This window comes from Chelonia mydas, chromosome 1 (assembly GCF_015237465.2).
Source record: "Chelonia mydas isolate rCheMyd1 chromosome 1, rCheMyd1.pri.v2, whole genome shotgun sequence".
Lineage (NCBI taxonomy): Eukaryota > Metazoa > Chordata > Testudines > Cheloniidae > Chelonia > Chelonia mydas.
This window is the reverse complement of record NC_057849.1, coordinates 257,054,358-257,078,665: the sequence shown is the minus strand read 5'-3', so window position 1 is coordinate 257,078,665 and position 24,308 is coordinate 257,054,358. Positions and strand designations below refer to the sequence as shown.

The following is a 24,308-nucleotide window of genomic DNA, read 5'->3' as shown; positions in this document are numbered from 1 at the left end:
GGCAGAGCTGTCTGCCCAATGTACACAGAAACCATCACAGCCTGAGGACAGTGTGGGTGCTGACTAAATCTTTTCCCCTCCCCTTTTGGGAAGGCGAATTGAGCCCCTCAAACTACCTTCCTAATAAAGGATGAGAAAAATTAACAAGTAGCATAGTCCAACCTCTCCTCCCCCCTCATCTGTCCCTGCAGGCATTAAGCAAATTCCTCATCCCCCCAGTGCAACAGATCACCCATGTTTCCACCCCAAGCACTGGAGCATGGGCATCAGGCAGGCTCCCGACCTGTTTAGCAGAGATAGTTTCATCATTGGAGCTGTTTTTCACAATGTCTCGGTAGGACATCTCCGAATTCCTCTTCTTCTGCAGGGCCCCAGAGAGACGCATCCACAGCTGGAGAATTGAGGACATGAAAAGAAAGGGTGAAGAGCGGTCAAAACGCAACCACAACAAACTGAGAAGTGAAACCAACAGGAACTGGTCTCTCATTTCATACTCCCTGCTTCCCCTTCTCATGACTGTGCCCCGGCGCCTCACCTGAGGCCTCATGCTGTGTGGTATGCCAGCCAGTACCAGTGAGCGCAGCTTGTCCGAACCCGGCAGCGTGACCTCGATTTTGTCCCAGGTGAGGTCCCCCACGTCGTGGTTGTGCGTGAATTCCAGGTGGGCCTGCCACTTCAGCCTCTGCTGTGGCTCCTCCGTCAGCAGAATCCCTAGCAGCTTGCTGGAGTTCGGCTCAGTGCCATCTGCATCAGGAGACAGGGGAAGGCAGAGAAGGCAAAGAAACAGACAAGAAAGAAAGGGACTAGGCGGGGACCAGTGACAGACAGAAATGGAGAGATCTGTCTTCTGTAGTTGAAAAAGCCAGAGAAAAATATCTGAGCCTGTGCACTGGTGGCGGTGCTGGGGATTCAGATGCATGTGCCCTGCATCACAGCAGTGACAACCTGGATTCAAACTGCACTCGCCACCCAGCATCGCTTGTGTGGTCACAAGCAAACCACACTGAAACCCCAAGATAGAGAAGGCTGGGACTCATATGTGCCTATTCAAAACGTGAGCCAGCCAAACACCGGGTCATCAAATGAGAGCCTGGCAGCGGCTGTCCCACTGGATTTTGTAACTTTGTATTTAATAAGGCTCTTTAATCTAATAGATAAAGGCATAGCGAGATGCAATGGCTGGAAGCTGAAGCTAGATAAGTTCAGGCTAGAAATAAGGTGCAAAATTTTAACAGTGAGGTTAATTAACCATTGAAGAAACTTAATAAGGGAAGTTGGGGATTCACTGTTATTGGCATTCTTCACTCAAGACTGGCTTTCTAAAATATATGTTCTGGCTCAGCCACAGGATAGGAGCTTGAAGCAGGAATTGCAGGGGTGCGGTTCTGTGGCCTGTATTATGCAGGAGGTGGTAGATGACCAAAATGGCATTTATATCCATGAATCTATAATATGCTGCAGAGGAACAGGCACTCCCTTTGCCATACACCTCTACCTGTGTCACGGTCCCTGGGGTGCCTCCTGCAGTGCTCAGTGTGGCAGTCAGCGCATGCGTGTGCACGTAGAGCAGTGGTTCTCAACCAGAGCTACACATACCCCTGGAGGTACGTAGAGGTTTTCCAAGGGGTATATCAACTTATCTAGGTATTTGCCTAGTTTTACAACAGGCTACATAAAAGGCACCAGTGAAGTCAGTACAAACAAAAATTTCATACGACTTGTTTATATTGCTCTGTATGCTATATACTGAAATGTGAGTACAATATTTATATTCCAGTTGATTTATTTTATAATTATATGGTAAAAATGAGAAAGTCAGCAATTTGTCAGTACTAGTGTGACTGTGATACCTTTGTATTTTTATGTTTGATTTTGTAAGCAAGTAATTTTTAAGTGAGGTGAAACTTGGGGTACACAAGACAAATCTGACTCCTGAAAGGGGCACAGCAGTCTGGAAAGGTTGAGAACCACTGACATAGAAAACACAGCCTCCTCCTGCCCTTTCCAAGGGGCTAATCTTGTTCAAATTAGTTTTCTCCTTTCCAGGGTACAGCAATGCAATGTGACATTTCCTCAGATGGCGACCAGGAATCTTCCCATTGCCAGCCACTCCTTTTCCTTTCCTTCTCTTTAGCCATGGCAGCTGCCTCCATAATTAATGCCCAGCTGCATGGGTTCTCCAGCCATTTTAACCCCTTTCTGATTGGTCCTCCGTTCCTGCAAGGTGTGCAGCTGAAGCGGGTTGCTGGTTCTGTCCCTACTCAAAAAGAAAAGGAGTACTTGTGGCACCTTAGAGACTAACCAATTTATTTGAGCATAAGCTTTCGTGAGCTACAGCTAACTTCATCAGATGCATAAAGTTTTCCACTTTATGTATCTGATGAAGTGAGCTGTAGCTCAGGAAAGCTTATGCTCAAATAAATTGGTTAGTCTCTAAGGTGCCACAAGTACTCCTTTTCTTTTTGCTAATACAGACTAACACGGCTGCTACTCTGAAACCTGTCCCTACTCGGGCACCCTTGGCGAAGCTGCCAGGGGATTTTCCATCACCTGGATGGGTAGAATAACCTATCACAGTTGCCCACCTTGGGATGGAAACCAGACGTGCTTTGATAGAAGGTCTGAAAGGTCATTGGGTTTCACTGTAAGTGCTCTGCATTGCACTGTTGAAAAGCTATAGTGCTACTTACCACAGCACATATTGCTCAGTGAATTGCAACAGCTGTACCTCCCCCTCCTGCAGCAACAATGTACCAGTGAAACACACTTTCCCTGCCTCATGATGGCAAAGTTATACTGGGGCCACAAACTGTGCTGGGCCAGCGCTCCAGCATTTTAGACATCACTTTCCAAGAGGGCCAGCACTTTTAAAGCACACCCCTAAAAAAAAACCTGAAGTCAGGATAGTGCTGGGAACTGAAGACATCACAGAAAGCGGAAGGGAGATCCTATCACATGAGGTGCCATGGGGATAAAATGGCCCCAGAAAGGGTGTGGGGGCAGCCTTACCTTCCTTATCCACTCGGAAGCCGAATTCATCATACCGGAATTCTGGCTGCTCCACCAACTCTTCTTTCTGGGGGCGTGAGAGATAGAAAGTAGAGATAGCACTGATTTCCATCATTCGGCCACTAGGTGGGGCACCTGCTTAGAGTGCCAGACTGCGTCACTGCCTGGGCCCCAGTAAGGGAGGAGCACTCCCAGCTCCTGGGATGCACACTAAGACCTTCATCCCCGTCCTGAACCACAGTGCCCTGTTCAACAGGCAAAATATGTTAGCCTAGCCCCACTACACAGTGAGGAAAGGGCGTTGGCTTCTCTTCAATAGATTCTGCCTTGATTCCCCACCCACATCGCTCTCCCCTGGCTTCTCATTACGGAAAGGAGCCATACCATCTGCTTGGGAGAGGCAGTGGATCTGGCTCACTACTCTGAGACAATCCCCACGTGTATGGGAACTCCTGGGAATGCACCCTAACACAGCCCCCCCATAAGTGCTCCTCTAACACATAGTTAGCCCTTTATTATTCTGTGTATGCACCCCGGCCACTGCCCCTCCAAGACCCTGTCTACATTCCAGCCACCAGTGCAACTGTACCAGTGCAAACCGTCGGGGTAGGCAGGCTAAGCTGGTGGAGCCTGTCCTGGTTTCAGTCAGAGGTTTTTTCAGCTCCACAGCACAAATACCAGCTTTCCTTGCTTATTCTAGAGCAGAGGTTCCCAAACTTTTCTTATTGTGTGTCTGCTTCCAGATCTACCAGCTGCTTGCGTGCCCCTACCCTTCTCATCACTGATACTTTGTGTGTTCTTCTTAACACTACCTGTCCTTAGCCATCTGTCCATATTTCACTGTTACATACAGCTATAGTTATAGTGTGACATATACAACCAAAAAACCCCCCTAAGTTCTGAGCTCAGTTAGACTGGACACTTGCTGGGCAACTGAACGCACGCTGTACGGTGATTGGAGGTGAGGGCTCTGTACGTCAATGTCTCTGTGTTCTCCTGGGTACATCTTGAAGTAAATTAACTACCGTATTTCATATAACAAATTCCCTCACAGTTTTAAAGCTTCATCTGAGTAGTCTATTTTGAAAATGCAATAAATAAAAGAATTCATAAATAAAATCCACCATTACACAATTTCTCCCACGTACCCCCAGAGATGTTGCATGTACCCCCAGGGGTATGCGTACCACAGTTTGGGAACCCATGCTCCAGGGGTTGGCACAGGTGCAGCTATGCTGGAGGCTGAAATCAGGGCTAATCCCATGTGTAGACAAAGCCTAACCCAACCGACTCCTAACAACTGCTCACATGTGCACTCCTAACACTACCACTCTTGCATCCCCCCACAGCACAGACTGGCACCAGTCAGTCAGTGTACCCCTAACAAAGCTCCCAATGTGTGCTCCCCCCAAGGCACACAGGTAGCCCCACAGATATACATGCTCTTTCACTGCACGAGTCTCTGAGAAACAGGCTCAGAAGCCCATCCCACTAGGCTCCATGACTCACTTGCCTTTAACAAACATTACTGGCAGGTTACAAAGCTCTACACTCATCCCTTAACTCCCCCCACAGTGACATGCTCTGGTTTAGCTTTTCCGACAATGCATTAGTCCACACAGGGCTGTGGAACCCATGACTGACTGGTGGATGGTTAAAAAGAGCCTTCTCTGTATCGTAAATGCCACCACTTTTACAATTGTGCGAGAGTTGCAAAAGAACAGGGAAACGATCCACAGAGGTTTCTTCAGGCTCTGGGTGTCCCCTTGGCTCTGTTCAGCGGAGGCTGCGCTCACTACCCAAAACTTAGTTTAACCAGCAACACCCAGCTGTTTGCAGCTTCAAACACAGAATTTAAACGTCAGCTCATTGCTTAGAACAGTTTTGGGAGGAAAGAGAAAGTCTGCACCTTCCCTGCAGCATTAAGAGTCCAGTAAACCAGCAGCAACACTTCACATTTATTACTCTACCAGTGAAGAGAAAAAAGCAGACACTAACTGTGTTCTCCCCTCCCCTCTCCCCGCTGTACCTGGGTGTACTTTGCCAGGATCTCCTGTGGCCAGATGCTGGGGGTGAGAGCCGAGAAGGGGCCCCCAGAAGACGGGGTGTAGTTTCCTAAATACAAAGGGATCAACACACACAATAATTAAGAACAAAGAGCAGCTTAGCAGATATTAACTAACACCTAACACTGACAGCCGACAAATTCAGTGAGATGTCAGGTGGCTACAATGGCACCTAGGTATTTATACAGCTCTCATCACCTTAGTAACTGTGCGACCATTGCCCAAGGAAGCAAACAGGATCAGCTTATGTTTCCTGTAGCCTCTTTCATCCCTCGGGAACTCAAAGTAGTAAGTGTCACTCCCACTAAAAGGAAGCATATCTAGGATGGAACATGAGGCAAACTTTTTATACCAGCATTTCAGAAATTTTAATGACTAAGTAAAGGTGCACAAGGGCAAAATCAGGTGCCCTAGGGATAATGGAGAGAGTATTCAGGGAAGTGAAATGAACACGTCTCATTGTGATTTTAGGGCTCATCTGAAACATAACTAAACACCATCCCCATGTGCCACATTGGAGCATTCGTTCAATCTTCATGGAACAACAACTACCACCTGCTGAGTCACCAGTCCAATTCCCACCGCAACTGGAGTTTCCTGGAGCTTTGCCATCCAGACCAGTTTAACTTGTGAGCTGATGGTATCTACATAGACCCCAAATCTGTCTCCTCCAAGAGGAGGCAGCTCCAGTAGAACTGAGGGGTTGGGATAAATCTACCCTCCTCTCAGAGCTTGTAGTGGGAGTTCAACCAGCGGTGGCTGAAACTGCAGTTACAGTAAAAACAAAAAACCTAAAGCCAGATTTAGTCCCATTCCATAGCTCCTCATTTAAAAGAAAAAGGAGTCATGTTCACTAATCAGACTCAACCCCTGCTCTGTTCAGTTGGGAGCATCACAGCTCTGGGCAAGTGGTTTGCTCTGCTGCAGTCGTCCAGCAGCACCTCCACCACGGATGGATGGAACAGAAGGAACTGTTGTGAGGGGAGTAAAAGGGAGATGGGGAAGGATTGTGAATGTGGGGTGAGAGAATCCGAGACTGTCCCTGCTGGAAGGAGATACAGCCCTGGTCTACACCTAAAAGTTAAGTCAACATAGCTATGGCACTCAGAATGCACACCCTCGGAGTGCTGTGTCTATGCTGACACAGCTAAGTCAACGGAAGAATTCTTCTGTTGATCTAGCTACTTCCACTCAGAGAGGTGGATTTTTGAAGATGACACTAAGCTGGGGGGAAAAGAGATACATTGGAGGGTAGGGATAGGGTCCAGAGTGACCTAGACAAATTGGAAGACTGGGCAAAAAGAAACCTGATGAGGTTCAACAAGGACAAGTACAGAGTCCTGCACTTAGGATGGAAGAATCCCATGCACTGCTACAGGCTGGGGACCAACTGGCTAAGTGGCAGTTCTGCAGAAAAGGACAAGGGGATTACAGTGGACAAGAACCTGGATATGAGTCAACAGTGTGCCCTTGTTGCCAAGAAGGCTAACGGCATATTGGGCTGCATTAATAGATCCAGGGAAGTGATTATTCCCCTCTATTCGGCACTGGTGAGGCCACACCTGGAGTATTGCGTCCACTTTTGGACCCCCCCCCCACTACAGAAAGAATGTGGACAAACTGGAGAGAGTCCAGCGGAGGGCAATGAAAATGATTAGGGGGCTAGGATACATGACTTATGAGGAGAGGCTGAGGGAACTGGGCATATTTAGTATGCAGAAGAGAAGAGTGAGGGGGGATTTGATAGCAGCCTTCAACTACCTGAACGGGGGGTTCCAAAGCACATGGGGTGGCAGACGACAGAACAAGGAGCAATGGTCTCAAGTTGCAGTCGAGGAGATCTAGGTTTGATATTAGGAAAAACTATTTCACTAGGAGGGTGGTGAAGCACTGGAATGGGTTACCTAGGGAGGTGGTGAAAACTTCATCCTTAGTGGTTTTTAAGGCCCAGCTTGACAAAGCCCTGGCTGGCATGATTTAGTTGGGATTGGCCCTGCTTTGAGCAGAGGGTTGGACTAGATGATCTCCTGAGGTCTCTTCCAACCCTAATCTTCTATGATTACTTACCACAACAAAAAAAACCCTTCAGTCACTGTGGAAAGAGCTTACACTACAGCTGTGTAGGTGTGCCACTGTCACACCTTTAGTGTAGACATGGCCATGGTTTACTAAGGCTTGGACTGAAAGGCTCAGACGTACAAGGCTTCACCACCCCTCAGCCTCCTTCCCACCCCAGGCTGATCAGCTGGTAGTTGGAGCAAAGCGGGAGAGAACTTCCAGTACACATCTCTGAAAAAAGTTTTTTCTTCTTTTTGTATTCATACAACATCAAATCCACCATGAGGGAAAGATCCTGGACAGGAACAGAGCTGAGCAAAGTGGTGATGATGATGCATGAAGCAGAACAGATCTCAGCCTTTCTCCCTCTATGTCCCATGGCTGGGGCAGCTTCTGCAGGGCTCCATGTGGTGTGGTGGGGAGAACTGGATTAATACCAACTGAACATGGGCAGGATCATCTTGAGGGAAGGAAGAGGCATTTTTACAGTTGGTCTCCCAACCAAAGCAGCACATTAAAATAAATTAATTTATCTGATTACTGACCTCTAACTGGAGGTTCTTTGAGGTGCACGGTCCCTATCTGCATTCCACTGTGGGTTCACGTATGCACACCATGCGCTCGGAGCCATAGAACTTGAAAGCAGTGTCCACTGGTCTGCGCATGCGCCAGACCGATGGGCTAAAGCGTGGGGCAGACTGATCATCTGCCCAGTTTCTTCTCTAGCGCAAATCAGAGAAGATCCGACGCAGAGGGGAAGGAGGACAGGTTGTGGAATACAGGTAGGGACCACACATCTGGAAGACCCTCCAGTCACAGGTAAGTAACTTCCCCTTATTCTTTGAGTGATGATCCCTATTGTTTTCCATTGTGGGTGACAAGCAGTACTTAAATAGGAAGAGGGTGTGAGGAGGTAGACGGTAGGGCTGAGCAAAGGATCGCCGTCCCAAAGGAAGCATCGGCAGAGGAGTCCTGCACCAGGGCATAATGTCTCACAAATGTGTGAACAGAGCCCCAAGTGGCTACTTACGGATGCCAAGGAGGGGTACCTTCTGAAGTGATGCCATAGCTGTTGCTTGTGCTCTTGTGGAATGAGCTCTTACCCAGGCAAGAGAGGAAAGTTCAATAGATAACAGAGTAGAATGCAGCCAGAGATTCATTCAGAGATTCTCTGCGTGCAGATGCAGTGTCCCCTCATGCTTTCTGCTATAGCAACCAATAGCCTTAGGAGCATCTTGATTGGTTTTGTTCTTTTCAGGTTAACATCCAAGCCCTGCCAAGCACTGAGGGAGTGGAGTCTCTGTTTTTCTGAGGAAGCATGCAGTTTCGGACAGAACACAGTTAAGTGAATCCACTGGTTTAGATGAAATTTTGAAATTACTTTTGGGGGAGAATTTAAGTGTAAACGCAACGAAACCTTATCCTTACGGAATACAGTGTAAGGAGTATCCGCCATCATTGCTCCAAGCTAGCCAATGCTTTTGACTGAGGTGATGGCGACAAGGAATGCACCCTTCATGGAGAGACGTGCAGCAAGAAGCTAAAGGTTCAAAGGGTGGCCCTGTAAGAGCTGAGAGAACAAGTTTCAGGTCCCAGTGAGGAGTAGGATTCTGAATAGGCGGGAATGTTCTGATTAGGCCTTTCCAGAACCTGGTGGTCAGTGGGTGTGCGAAGACAAAATAGCCCTGAGAAGGTGGACAAAATGCACTGATCACTGCCAAATGGACTCGCAAGGAGGTAATGGACAGGCCTGGTATCTTTAGAGAAAGGATATAAACTAAGATGAGAGGAATATCTGCAGTTTTTGCAGATTTCTGTGCTTCTGATGTGCTCAAGAAGAAAAGCGCCTCCATGTAGCTAAGTAACATCTTCTAGTAGAGTCCTTCCTACTCTTAGAAAGCATGTCTTGTACAGCTGGGGAACATGAACGTTCTAAGGATGATGCCCATCTAAATACCAAGTGGTCAGGTGAAGCAGACACTGGTCAGGCTGCTCGATCTTACCGTTCTCCACTGGGTCACGGGCTATGAAAACATTGGGAGGATGATTGGTACTTGGTATGACTTGCATAGGAGGTTGGGAAACTAAAACTGTCTGGGCCAGTAGGGAGTGACCAGGATAATCCGTGCCCTGTCTTGCCGGACTTTGCATAAAACTCGTGGCAGAACAGTAGCGGAGGGAAGGCATAGGTCAATTGGTCCGACCAAGAAAGAAGTAGAGCGTCGCACTGGGAGTGGTGACCTAAGGCTCTTCTGGAGCAATACGTGATGCATTTCCCGTTTGTTTGAGAGGCCAACAGATCCCTGGTTGAGGATACCCACAGAGTGAAAATATTGTGCGGTACTGAGTCGTGGAGCTCCCACTTGTGGTCGACTGCAAAATGTCTGCTGAAGGAGTCTGTAAGCACATTTTGTTTCTCTGGAAGGTGGGCTGCTGATAGGATGATTTGATTGCTGACACGTCAGTTCCATAGGCTGACCCCTTCTGCACACAAGGGGATGGATCTTGCTCCTCCCTGCTTGTTGATGTAGGAGAAAGTCGTAAGGTTGTCTGATATTATAAGGACACGATGAGTGTGGATGAATGGAAGAAAGGACTGCTCACAATTCCAGGATATTGATGTGCATCCTGGACTTGCGAAATGTCCAGGTACCTTGTGCTGTGCATGTTAATGTAGACTCCCCAACCTAATAGGGATGCATCTGTAATAATGGTCCTGTCCGGTGAGGAAGGCAGAAAGGGGATGTGCACGGATACCTGGTGAGGATTTGTCCACCATAGAAGGGAAGATAGCACCTTGGCGGGAAGAGTTACCATTAAGTTCATGTTTCAGAGTAACAGCCGTGTGGCACCTTAGAGACTAACCAATTTATTTGAGCATAAGCTTTCGTGAGCTACAGCTCACTTCATCGGATGCATTCAGTGGAAAATACAGTAGGAAGATTTTATATACACAGAGAACATGAAACAATGGGAGTTACCATACACACTATAATGAGAGTGATCAGTTAAGGTGAGCTAGTCACCAGCAGGAGAAAAAAAAAACCTTTTGTAGTGATAATGAAGATGGGCCATTTCCTGAAGTTGACAAGAATGTGTGAGGAACAGTAGGGGGGAAAAATAAACATGGGGAAATAGTTTTACTTTGTGTAACGACCCATCCACTCCGAGTCTTTATTCATGTCTAATTAAATGGTGTCCAGTTTGCAAATTAATTCCAATTCAGCAGTCTCTCATTGGAGTCTGTTTTTGAAGTTTTTTTGTTGTAATATTGCGACTTTTAGGACTGTAATCGAGTGACCCAAGAGATTGAAGTGTTCTCCGACTGGTTCATAAAAGGATATCTACCAAGTACATACAGCATGATACCCAGCCTCACCCTCAAGCTTTCAAAACAGGTAGAAGGACAGTGGCCCACAACAAATATACTATTTTAAAAATACAGAATGAGTAATTCTGTCACATGAAAAGGATAAATGATGACTATTGAACTGAGTCGTGAAATAAATATACACATTCAACACATGTCATGTAATATATACTGAGCTGAAATACCTCAAGGCTTGGTAAATCTCACGTGTTTAGTAACAAAGAACTATCATTCATGCTGCTCTTATCTCAGGAAGATGAAAGGAAAGGTAAAGATGCAAGAAGTTAATAAAAATAACAAGGAGTCTGGTGGCACCTCAAAGACCAACAGATTCACCAGGGCACAAGCCTTCGTGGGCAAAACACCACCATGGGTGAAGTGGTGCTCTACCCACGAAAGCCCACGCCCCAACAAATCTGCCAGTCTCCAAGGTGCCACCAGACTCCTTGCCGTTTTTGTGGATACAGACTAACACGGCTACCCCCTGATACTTGACAAGAAGTTAATAAGTGTACGGTAAAATGGAAAAATAGCTAGCCTGAAGAGCTGAAACGAACTACCAAAAAACTCTCAAATTAAGTAGTTGCTCAGCTTGGGATAAGAATAAATTATTCTCCATTTTTCACTTCACTCTCCTGAACACAAAAAGCTGCAGAACTGTACTTCTTGGATCCAGAAATATGCAATTGTATTCATGTAACTCTGGTTTTGCATTTCAATTGGAACTGTATTTACTATGAGAAATACAAAAGATAGCAAACATATGCCATTCTTTCCAGGTTTTTCTGTTTTATGGCTTCTAGAGGGTGGGACAATACTATATTTTATTCCTTATGTCTCCTGAAGAATTTACCTAACAATGGATTCTGTGGCTTTAACTGTGTTACTTAGCTCCTTTTCTTAGTTATGTGTTGTGAGATAAGGCACTTTATTCTGAAGAGCAAGAAGACTGTTTATTTTCACTACAGGACACAGTATACCAACTGCAGCCATGTCTGAAGGCAGCGAAGGTGGAATCCTGCTAACGGGGTAATGTAAGTGCATGAGGCCATATGACCTAAGAGGCAGACATGTCTTGACTGGTACCTGGGCTATAATATTGTTCATGGTCTAGAACCTGCCCTTGGGCAAGTACACTCTTGCAGTGATAGAATTCAAGGTGGCCCCAAGGAAGTACAGAAATTGTATAGGGGTAAAAACACATTTTTTGGCATTTACACTGACCCTCAGTGAGGAGAAGGGGTGCAGCATAACAGAAGTTGATGAACACACGCCTCCTGGCCTGACTTAGCGATAAGGAGCCAGTCATTGAGGTGGGAGAAGACAATGAGACCGAGATATCTGACATGAGCTGTCATTGCTGAGAATACTTTGGTAAAGACTCTGGGGGCAGTTGCTATGCCAAAAGGGAGCACTCTATTGAAAATGGTCAGAGCCCCTATGAATCTGAAGAGTCTGTGAGCAGGGTGAATGTCTACATGAAAGTAGGTGTCCTTCATGCTGAGAGCCATAAACAACGTCCTTTTATAAAGATGGGATTATAGATGCCAACGTGACCATGCAAAACCTGAATTTGTGAATTAAGTGGTTGAGACGGCGGATACTGAGGAGTGGTCTCCAGTCGCCCTTCTTTTTAGGTACCAGGAAGTCAAATAAAACTTGCTCCCTTGGTGTTGAGGAGGGACATGTTCTATTGCTCCTTGCTCCAATAGGGAGTCCATATCTTGTTTGAGAATACTCTTGTGAGAGTGGTCCCTGAAGGAGGGTAGGGATGGGGGTGCTTTGGAGAGGCAGGGATGTAAACTCTATTGTATAGCCGGAGTGGAGGATTTGTTCAGCACCCACTTGTCAGTTATTGCACTCCACGTGTTGAAAGAGAGTGCCAGATGACCCCCAAATGATGGGGAGGAGGGGGCTGGAAGGTATTGGGCTTAGTGGTTCACAGCTCTCGAGCTTCCATCAAAAATAATGTTTAGCTGGAGGCAAAGATAGGGTGCAGAGGGTGGGGGGAAGCAGGTCTTTTGAATCCTCTGCCTCTTGTGTGGTGGTTCATAGGGCCTCTGGTGGAAAAACTGTTGAGCCATAGGCCTAGGTCTAGATGACTGGCACTGAAACTTCCTGTTAGGGGCAAGCATGTATATGCCCATGGAGTGAAGGGTAACTCTAAAGTTCTTCAAGGTATGGAGGGACTCGTCGGTCTTTCATCAGACGAGCTGCGATTCATCAAAGGGATGGTCCTTGACATTATTCTAGACCACCCTAGGGTATCCTGATGCATGGATCCATGGCTCCCTATGCAGAACAATGGCGGTAGGCCATAGCTCTAGCAGAGATGTCAGCTGTATCAACTGTGGACTGGAGATCGGTCTTGGCTATCAGTTTGCCTTCATCTATCAGAGCCTAGAATGAGCTCTGTCCTGTTGTGGACAACTGTCAGTAAACTCTGCAAGCCTGGAGTAGTTCAGGAAGTTGTACTTCGCCATTAGTGCTTGGTAATTGGCTAGCCTGAACTGGAGACTAGATGACGAAAAGAACTCTCTCCCCAACAGGTCCAGATGCTCGTCCTCTTTATCTGCAGGAGTAGACAAGCAGTGTTGCGGTTCAGCCCTTTCAAAAGCAGCCTGATGACCAGTGAGTTGGCAGTAGGGTGAGAAAACAAAAATTCTGTCCCTTTGGCTGGCAAGTAATAACACTTCTCTGACCTCTTTGGGATGGGAGCACACGTGGCAGGTATGTGCCAAACCATCTTAGCTGGCTCCAGTATGGCTTCATTAACAGGTTGTGCTGTTCTGTTGGATCCGGATGAGTGGAGGACGTCTAGGAGTTTGTGGTGGGAGTCCTGGACTTCTTCAAGAGGAATGTGTAGTTCTGTTGCAAATCTGCAAAGAAGGTCCTGGAACTGTTTGAGGTCACTATGGGGAGAAGGAGACAAAGTGTTCACTGCTTCGTCTGGAGATGGAGGTCTTACTAATTCCAGCTGAATGACCAGATCTGGAGTGTATTGCTCCTCCTCCTCTGTAGGATCCAGGGGCAGATCTGAATGTCCTCTTTGAGGGGAGGCAAGGGGTGACTCCCCTAGCATACTGGACCAACTCTGCAGGGGTACTGGTCCCAAGACCCCCAATATGGCCCGAAGAAGGTGTTGATGGGGGTTATGGAGGCCCTCATGGCATGGGATATTAGCAGCTCTGAGTCAGATGAGGTGGAGATTGGTCCCAAACTGGTATAAGTCTTTTGGGCAGCAGAGGATACGTAGGATGGAGGAACAAAGGTTCATCAGGTTGTTTGGAGTCTCCCGAGGAAGAGGTGGCCAATTCTGTTTCCAGTGGTGATACAATCAGTGCTGCTGGAGGGGAGTTGTATCCCAAGTATGGAGTGGTAGACTCTCCTTGTGGTATTTCTCTTGAGATAGAGGGACCCACTGGAGTAAGGGATTCTGGATCTGGGAGAGCAAAAACATCCTGTGGAGCAGCAAGGGATTCAGTTCTCCCCAGTGTAAAAGGGCTCTATCTGTCTGAGCTCCTGGAGCCAGAGGAGATTGTTTTACTTTTGAGGAAGATGGTGCCATGGATAGGTGAAGTTAGCGATGATCAGTCTTTGTCAGTGCCAGCAGATCCTGGGGCTTGGGAGGTGCCCAGGATGACGGTACTGACCGATCGCGGGCCAGTACTGATGTAGCCCAATGTTTGTGGGCTTTTTTGTCATGCATCTGGGACTTAGGACATACTAAGTTCCCTTAGGCCAAGCTGATGGGCTTGCTCCGAGCCACATCCGACTTCTCTGAAGTGGATTCAGAAGGAGACTTACTCTCAATGCTTATGAGAATGTTTCTTTGATCCCTGACAAACTTCTACTAGATTTGCACTTTGCAGCATTTTGATTGAGGACGCATGATCTTCTCCATGAGGTATTTCCAAAGATGAAGTTCCCACCTTTCTCAGATATGACTGAAGAATGACCAGCAGATACTGCAACTCAGTGCAACGTGAGCTTCCCCAAGGCAGTACAGGCAGTGCTGGTGGTCACTCCTGACTGAGAAGGATCGCAGGCAGGAAGCGCAGAGTTTGAAGGCCAGAGTCTTGGGCGTAGTCCACTACCCATAAGGGCTACGGGGAGGTGGATGTTTCCCCCTTGAAAAGAGTCTAACACTAACATCTATAAAAACACTAAATTATAAAACTGTATAAGCTGCTAAAAGCTATTAACAATGCTAGATCTAAATCATATTTTGTAGGCTGACGCCAAAGCTATGAACACAGGGAGGTTCTGACCCAGACCATGTGGCGGTGAGAAGGAACAGGAGATGTGGTTGGTCTGCCACACCCTTTATCCCGTTGGTCGGAGGCATGAGGTTAGCCAGGGCGCATTCACGCACCAACAGACACTACTTTCAGATTCTCTGACTCCAGCTGCATGCATAAACCCACAATGGAATACAATGGGGACCATCACTCGAAGGGGAAATGGTTCCTTGAGACAGTAGCTTACCAGCAGCAGTTTATGTGAAAAGAACAAACAGGCTCTTTCAATAGAGCTTTATTGTTGCTGGTCCCGCCCTCAGACATAGGCAGGAAAATATGCCCCAAGGCCTGGCATCCTCTACTTACCTGACATGGTGCTGGAGGAGTGTGCGTGATGGAGGGCGATGTGTATCTCTAGGCGTGCTGCCCTCCAAAAAGTCTCAGGTCACTGCTCTGCTCAAGAAAAAAAAATAAAGGTAGATAAAACAGAAGTGATCAGGAGAGTATTCATTCAACACCTGGGGTCAACTGTGTCCCAGCTGCTCCTAATGAACAGCCCCCTACCAACTTTCCACAAGATGAAATCCCCTCAACCCAAGACCTACCCACATGGCCTGAGGGAAATTCCTTCCTGACCTGAGTAACAAAGGGATATGCGCAAGGGTAAAATGATCTCTTTACACCATTCTTGTGATACTAAAATCATGTCAGATTTAAAGGGAAAAGAAAGTCAAAAATCAAGTTGCCTCTCACCACAGAAGCTGTTTGTTTACTTTTACATCACACTCAGGATCCTGCATTCAGTGGTGGGCACTAGGAAAACATGACCTGGAAGGAATTCAGAGCATGATTCAAGACTGGAGGGAACGCCGCTAACCGTACACCAGGAATTACAGGGAAAGCTTTAGAATATCTTGCACAATAAAATGGGTGTAAACCTTGAGGCTGTAGAGGAATTGTTCTGAATGGTACAAGGGGACATAACTAGGAGTAATAAGAGAGAGAGAAACATTTCATAAGAGTGAGGTCTATTAAGCTATGGATTAGTCTCCCCAAGGGATGCAGTGGGAGTCTCACCACTCAACACAGTCTGAGCCTGGTCTACACTACAAAGTTAGGTCAATGTAAGCTGCTTTCTGTTGACCTAATCATGCATGTTTCTACACTTAAATTTGTCTCCCACCTATCTAAGTGCTCTGTTATGCCAACACAGTAAGACCAGCTCTCAGAGCAGAGGTCAACGCAGCACAAGTGTAAGACACCACATTACTTATGTCAATCCTAACAGTCCTCCCGCAGCTGTCCACAATTCCCAGTGTTGACCGCTCTGGTCACAACTGTTAGCTCCACTGCCCAGAGGTTACATTGACTGGAAGGTCCCTGGCCCGCACTTAAAGCCATGCAAATTTTTGAAAAGACTTTTCCTAATTGCCTAGCTTGGTGAGCACACCCAGCAGCTCTCCACTGTTGAGTGCAACTGCTCATGCCAGCTACACGCTCCAGATGCGCTCCTACCTGAGTAGTCAGGAATACTGGATTTCCTGAGCCAGGGGAGAAGAGGCTGTGCAGGCACAGCTCCGATCCAGACGAAGAAACACTGACATCTATGAGCAGATTGCTCAGGGAATGCAGGAGAAGGGGTACGACAGGGACCAGCAGGCATACCAGAAAGCCAGGAAAGCCAACAGTCAATCTGATGCTGAGCCCCAGACCTGATGCTTTTACAAAGAGCTGCATGCCATATTTAGCAGAGACTCCCACTGCCACCCATCATACCACAGTGGATACCTCTGAAGAGCCTGAGTAACAAGCCCCTATTGTGAACAGCAAGGAGGAGGAGATGGGCAAAGAAGAGGAGGAGGAGTATGGGGGACAGACGACAGAGTTCAGGACCTGTTTTTGACTTCACCGCAGTACAGCTAGTCTCTCCAGTCGAGCTCGATGCAGGGGAGGGAACCTCGGGTAAGTGTGTAAATAATTTTCCCATTATAGTGATGGCAACCCCAACTTAGCAGGACATGGCCATCAACTTTTCATTAATTTACTCACACTACATGAGGTAGTGGTGCAGCAAAGAGTGGAAGTGTTGCTATCTGCTTTTCATTCCCCTCTAGAGTTAGGCGGTGGGGGACCATGTGGAGCAGTATGTTTATGTACACAGGGAATGTCCCTCGAATCCTCTGAGAGATCGCAATGAAGCTTCCATGCACATACAGTGCAAATCCTCTCCCAAAGATTTCTAGGGATGACAACTTTATTTCTTCCTGCATGGTACGACACTTTCCCACATTTGTCTGTGATAACTTCGGCGGGCACCACTGCAGTACACAGGTTAACAGCATACAGGCCAGGGCAACTTCAGGTTGCTGGCAGCAGCTGTGATCTCTCTGCCTTTGTTACCCTCATGAGTGAGACATCAGCTAATATCACCACTACCTGTGGAAAATGGTGCCAGTGCCCTATACTCAGTTTCATGCAAGCAAGCAATTCCCTCACCCCAGCAGGTCATACTCACCATGGATTGACTGAGGGGGGCACCAGACACCATCACTCCAAAGCAGAAGTGTCAATAAGCATGTCTTGTTTAACATTTTAGGGGAGCAAGGAAAGGGGGAAGTTCTGAATCTTAGGTTTCACTTTCCGTACCCACAATACCAAGAATGGTACCAGTGTGTTTTATCTGTCACTGCAACCGTTGCGCCCTTGAGGGGTACACCGTCACAGCAGCGGAAAGACTGACCCTGATAAGGAAGAGAAAAAAAAGAGACAATGTGGGAGGACATGTTCTGCGAGATCCTGCATCAGATCTTGAACAGACAGCCTGCAGGGTGAATATGGCAGACTGCATGGAGAAGGAAAGAGCAGATAGGAGAAAGGCGCAGGAATTTCTGGCTGCCACTCACAGTGAGTGAAGTGCTCAGCCTGGCAGGGCTGGAGGCTGCACGCTCTTTGATCCTCCTTCTCCTGGGGACGGGATAGGGCCTGGGAGACCCAGCCAGCTCTGGCAAAGGGTGAGGTAGGACAGGGCCACAGCACACCATGTCCCCCGGCAGGACAGTAAAGAAGTTGGCGGGGGGGAGTAAAGGCTCTGTGGGTGCTGGTGTCTGGGCTGGGGGTGCCCCGTGCCTTGGCTCTGTGGGCCAGGGGATGCCCCGCAGCTGGGCTCTGGGGGGATGGGAGTGCAGGTGCCTGAGCTCTGGTGGCCCATACAGCCCCTTAAGCACTCCCCAGCTGGAACTCGGTTGTTATAGAGGTTTCTTTAACTCTGCTCCTGGGGGGAATCTTGTTTGCTGTTGTCTGTATTGTTGACATACTTGCCGACAGGTGTTTTGAAATAAATTACCAAAACAATTGAAATTGGAATGATTATATTTGTGTTATTTTGACAAATAAAATATGCAGAATTTTAAAATACTGTGGCCGGAATTTTTTGGTGCAGAATTCCCACAGGAGTAACCACACAATCCATAAAAGGCCCCCAATCTGGAATGCCAGGTTGAACACAATACACCACAGCACATTATTGTGGCTCACTGCTAAAGTGCTCTTTTCAAAGCCTCCCCAACCCGTACAGCTCCTTTTTGAGCTTTTCGGATAGCCCTCGTATGTGGCTGTTCAAACTTGGCAGAGAGCCGCTCCACCCCCTGTGGCTACTTTTTCCACTTGGCTTCATAAAGACACAAGAGGCAGCTATAATTATCAGGATACTTTTTGCACTAAAATCCAATCTGATAAGTAAACAGTGCCAGTGCCCTTTCAATCTACCAAAAGCACATTCAACTGTCATTTTCCACCTGCTAGCTAGTAGCTGAATGTTTCCTTGGTACTGTCAAGGTGGCCAGCATATGGCTTCAGAAGCCAGAGGAGTAAGGTGTAGGCTGGATCCCACAGGATCACTACTGGCATTTCAACATTACCAATGGGAATCTGCCAGTCGGGAAAGAAGGCTTTCAGAACGGTCTTGTGTTCTTAAAGATGCAAGCATCATGCACCTTCCCTGACCAGCCAACATTGATGTCAGTGAAGCATCCTCGGTAATCCACCAGCACTTGCATAACCATGGAAAAGTAGCCCTTTCTATCTATGTACTCTGCAGCAAGGTGCTCTGGGACCAAAATAGGGATGTCCACGCCATCTACTGTTCCACTGTAGTTCAGGAACCGCATAGCTGCAAAGCCATACACTATGTCCTGCACATTGCTGAGAGTCACAGCCCTGCATAGCAGGAGACGATTAATAGCCCTACACACTTGCGTGACAACAGCCCTCACAGTGGATTTTCCCACTCCAAAATTACTTCCCACTGACTCGTAGTAATCTAGCATTGCAAGTTTCCACAGCATGATCGCCACTTGCTTCTCCATGGTCAGTGCAGGTCTCCGTTTCATATTCCTGTGATGGATGGCTGGAGTGAGCTTGGCACATAGATCCAGAAATGTGGCCTTGTGCATCCAAAATGTTCTGCAGGCACTGCTCATCCCAAACCTGCGTTACAAAGAAATCCCCCCAGTCACGGCTTGTTTCTTAGGTTCAGAAGCAGCTGCTCTATGAATGCCACCAAACTGGTTCTCGCTATGTCCCACAGCAAACTGACCACGAGGAAATCCTAATGTTTCCCACAGTTCTTCTGCTGGCTCTGCAAATACCAGAGGCTTGTGTGTCTTGTGCGTGCAATGCTCATGACAATGGTGCAGACATGTGCAGGCTCCATGCTTCTGTCAAAGATGGTGGACAGTGACAAGTCCTGTGCAGGTTCGTGGGAAATTTAAAATACGTGCGAAAATTATAGGACAGAGCTATTATGGGATGGAGATCACCACATTATGGGAAATCGACCCCTTGCTCCCAGTCACCCCTGCGCAACTTATTTCTGCCCCATCTTCCAAAACTACCCAAAAGACAGCATGCTGAATGGTGGCAGGATGCATGCTGGGATACCCATCTCTGGTGCATCGCAATGTGCACGGACACAAACTCTCCTGGTGTACACAAGCAGCACTGATGCATGGAGCCAAGTATGCATGTGCACAAGCGATATACTAAGTCCAGCGGCTGTATGCCAATGTAACTTGGGTCAGCAAAACTTTACAGTGTGGACATGGCCTAAGATGAACTGGGCCCTGCACAGGAGAACACACTATAGGGAACAATCCTGATTGGCTGGAAGATGGTCTCGTCTATTACAGGTGATTCAGCTCAGACAGTGAAGCCAGACTATTTGGCTTCATTTCTCAGCTCTCTAGCATGTGCAGGTTTGTAGATGGTTTGCCAGGACTGCAGGAAAGATTTCAATCCAGAAATAGACTTGTTACATAGAATGTAAAAAAAAATCATGCCATTTGTCGTCAGGTTTTGTGAAACTTTTTTTTAATAAAAGCCTACTAAAATCTAGATTTGGGACTTTAAATTGTTTTAAAGCATCCCACGTTATACCAGACTCCCAAACACAGACTTGGTCCATTAAGACTCATGGCTTCAGCACCTGCTGAACTCCAATGGCAAGTGATGACATCACTGGAACTACAGCGGTCCAGGATCCCTAGCTGGGCAGCGTGTAGGCCATTGCTACAGAGTGGAAAGCAGCTGTTTGAGAACATATATGACAATGCTCCTTCCTTCCTCCTCTGAACAGCTGTCTAAATAGGATCAGATGGCATGACCAGTGAGTAGCTGAGAATCGAATTTAGCAGCAGAACTTCACCTACTGAACCCTGCCTATATTGGTTATTTCCACCACCTGTAGTGAGAAAAACCTATAAACTTCTCCCTCAGGGGCAGAACTTGTTTGGAACTTATGCACAGCACTTGTCTATGCTGTCCTCAAATGCTTCCCACATGTAGTTCTGTTAATTCCCCTGAGTTCCGCCTTCCATCCCTCTTCCTCTTTCAGTGCTGGGTCTTTCGTGAGCGGCTAAAAGGAAAACTATGCAGTAACTATGCAATGTGAATAAGCCACCACCAAAAACTGAGCTTAGAACCTCCAAACTCATTTTACTTGTGAGCTTTAGCTGCATCTGAACCTCGTAGATAGGTTTGGTTAGGAGCTTTCCATGGGGGCTATTTCTTCCCCCCTCGTGCCTCATTCTGACTGGCATCTGCATTTTGACACTGCCTTTTTAAGGTTGCTACCACCACGTCTTAGGTGATTGGGCCCAGGGTGTAGGGCGCTTGGGCCACATCCTACACTTTGATAAGGTGACCATATTTCCCAAAGAGAAAACGGGATGCCCCAGCTGCTTGCCCAAGGGCCCCCTGCCCCATGCTGTTCCCCATCGCTGGAACCCTGCACTTCTCCCCCTCCCCCCATGCAAGGCTGTTGCCTGGTCACTGGAACCCTGCGGGGGCTCATGTGCTGGAACACTGTCCTCCGGCCTTCCCCTGCGGGGGCTGGCATCTCTGTAGTCACCCCTTCTGCACCGCATCCCACTTTTCCCCCAAAAGTGGGCACTTGTCCTGTTTGCTCTTGCCAACTGATCAAGTCAGCAAGAGCAAACGGGACAAATGCCCACTTTTGGGGGAAAAAAAAAATCAGGACGGTCAGGACAGGGCTTTAAAAAAAAAGGGGGGGGACCTATCCCGGTCAAAACGGGACGTATGTTCACCTTACCCTTTGCTCATGCAGCTTCACTGAAGTCAATTAGAGTTGCAGGGGGGTTAGGTCAGTGTGGAATTTGGCTCCTCGCCCTACTTGTTTTTCTGAGTCCCTTTAGGTTTCTTTAGACTCCTTGGTATTTCATTGTGGTTTATGTTACATTCACTCTGAATCACTGACCAGCACCTGAGTGGGGAGCATTTTACAATGTTGCTGTTCTCTGTCCCAGACTCTGCACAGCTCAACCAGTGCACCCAGCCCGTCAGCTGCATGTTAACGAGGGGCCAGCCCAGTGAGTTGGGCACAGCTGTGGAGGAGAAAGTGAACTGAAGCCAAGTTAATTATCCAACCTGCTAGGGAATGAAGGGAGGAGGGAGAGGCCTGCTGCTGGGAGTGATGAGGGTTCCTTCCTCATCACAGTGCAGTCACAGAGGAACACAGTACCTTTCCTTGCCCACTCGGTCACAAACAGCCCTTTCTAACAGTGTCTCCTCTCCCCACCAATTGCCTGATCACCACACCCGCTCCTCCTGCCTGCACCCCTCCCTAGATATGGGCCGGATAGTAAGGCACTGAACTTGGTGGGCAGGTTTTTCCTGCCTTCAGTTGCTATGGAAACCTGCCTGAAAGCAGTCATCTGGGACCTGCCTGAGAGAGAAAGAGAGCCCTGCTGCTGGCATGTCAGAACCAGGGGCGTGAGCGGCCAGAGTGGAGGTGGATAAATCATGTCAGGAAAGCAGGAAGGTGCCATCAGCTGCTGCACAGGGAGCCAGTGAATTGGAACCTGTCCAAGGGTCCAAGGATCCAAGCGTCTCACCGAGAAAGTGCCAAAGCCATACCACAATAGCCCTCTGACTCCCCACCTCTGTGGGGTAAAGATTTCTCCACACCAGCTGATCTCAAAGGGGGGTCCAGCAGTTGTCTTGGGAGGACAATTTCACTCCCTAAGCACAGCTGCTCATCTGATCCATCTTGAGTAGCTGCTAGGGGCACCCTTAAACTATTTGCCTGATCTCAATGAATCCTAGTAGTAGCAGTATTATGAAAACACATTCATAGCACGAAGGTGCTTTAGAGATTAAAACATGAATTCAGTTCACTCCCTGCCCCAGCTCCAGTAAAACGTCACAGGAAACTGGGGCAAAGGATTCTGGGGCACATCAAGGGCTCAGTGGGGAGTGGGTACATGGTGGAGGAGAAAGGCCAAGAATACCTGCTCTACACATTCCCTGTGGCCCCATACCACAATGCCACTCCCTTGACTGACCGATGTTGGGCCAAAGCAGCCCTCCCCTCTTCCAAGGAGACAGTCTGTACTCCCCTCCCCCAAGGAACTTCCTGCTGATACAAAACCAGGAGGTGCAATTTTAAATGAATTTAAGAGATGGACAGAAAGCCAAGGAAGGGGACAGAGGATGAACCAGAAACCAGTTAGAGTGACAGTGGATGAGTCGTGAGACAGACTGTTAAGAAGCCGGTGAAGATAACATAGGATGAGGGTCCCCATTTCCAAGAGCAAGAGGATTATACAATTTGAGCACTGTGGAGCCCCGTGCATTTTAGAGAGAAGTAATGGGATATTGAAAATACAGAGGATCTTACTGGAAAATTCCAGTTACAGGAAAAGTGAAGCGATGAACTACCTTAAAAAAAAAAAAAAAAAAAAAAGAGAGAAAATGTTATGGCTGCAAGGTCAGCATCCCAAAATTAGGGTATTATCTATATAACCTTAACTCTGCCCCCTAAGAGTCTGTGTTATGATAGTCCTTACATGACTGCAGGCTATTTTTCATGCAGGCTTGACTGCCAGTAGTGCTGAACACCCACAATTCTAACTGCAGCCAGTGGGCACTGTAGGTGATTAACATGTCTGAAAATCTGCCCCATACAATTTTTTCTATTACCCCAAATACACATTTCCCCTTGTAGTGACACCACTGATCTGTACACCAGGCCCATAAAATAATTTCTATACATAACAGGTAGTGAACAAAGCAAGAGCTCTTGCAGAGCTTGTTCAATGCACACATTCACTATTGCAGCTAAGTTAGCCACGCAATTCGGAAAATACACTCTTCCCACAGCTACAACATGGGCAAGGAGCACTAAGAAATTATATCCGTGGACGTGCAAGCTTTCAAACCCTCAGAACGCTCTCAAATCAAACCCAGTTTTTACCTAACACTCACAGTCCCATTTGAGGACAATTTCCATGCAAAATGTCAACTTCCAGTATCTAAACATTTTGGTGCTACAGCTACTAGCACCAAAAGACCAACACAAAAAAACACAATGTACGGCAATATCATCGACAGATACAGTTAAATGATATGGAAGTCCCCTGTGATGTTTTGGGGAACATCCACACCAGTAGTGTTCTGTCACAGCCTGCCCTGTAACCTTGTGTGCCTTTATGCTGCCCAGTTTTGGTTCAGAGCCCTGACACCAGTAGCTTGCCCACAAGCACAAAACATACATCTACATTACAAAAATACCCTAATACCCCCACACCTGTAGCAGCGCGTCTCAGTGCCCGGGTCAACTGACTTGCAGGGCTCACAATCTTGCTTGGGTTGGAGCCTGGGCTCTGAAACCTGGGGAGAGGGGTGGTTCTCAGAGCTGGGGCTCCAGCCCAGAGGGAACACCTACACTGGTACTGTGAGTCCCACAGCGAGAGCACAAATCAGTTGACCTGGGCTCTGAGACTCACTGATGCGGGAATATTTTGCCACGTAGCGGTACTCAAAGTCTCACCCTGGCTTCCACCAGCCTAGTTACACCGTGCAGGGTGACACCAACAGCACTTCCAGTCCTGCGTCTCCCCAAATCCAGCCACCCTGAGTTCTTAACTACCAGACACTTGGGACTTTTCCCCTCTGGTTCATTACCCCGAAAGTGTGAAACTAATCCCCAGCTGGCAGCTTGCTTTGGCATATACTCTCCACACAGTTTGCACACCAGAGACGTGCTTG

The 24,308-nt window shown here is 47.6% G+C and overlaps 1 protein-coding gene across 10 annotated transcripts in view; it reads right to left on the bottom strand.

Moving 5' to 3' along the window:
- The window catches only part of SGSM3 (small G protein signaling modulator 3), a 62,422-nt gene that overhangs the window by 25,212 nt on the left and 12,902 nt on the right, over window positions 1-24,308 (bottom strand). For 5 of the 10 annotated variants that reach the window (XM_037882245.2, XM_043543897.1, XM_043543881.1 and 2 more), the window contains 5 exons: window positions 15,111-15,197; window positions 5,039-5,124; window positions 3,010-3,076; window positions 536-744; window positions 284-391 (listed from right to left, as the gene is read on the bottom strand). In XM_037882245.2, the coding sequence (XP_037738173.1) occupies window positions 284-391; window positions 536-744; window positions 3,010-3,076; window positions 5,039-5,124; window positions 15,111-15,117 (477 nt within the window). In that variant the 5' untranslated portion in view covers window positions 15,118-15,197. Of the gene's footprint in view, window positions 1-283; window positions 392-535; window positions 745-3,009; window positions 3,077-5,038; window positions 5,125-15,110; window positions 15,201-15,497; window positions 15,519-17,259; window positions 17,486-22,938; window positions 22,980-24,308 lie in introns of those variants that run through there. The other 5 variants (XM_043543882.1, XM_043543874.1, XM_043543889.1 and 2 more) reach the window with 4 other exon arrangements.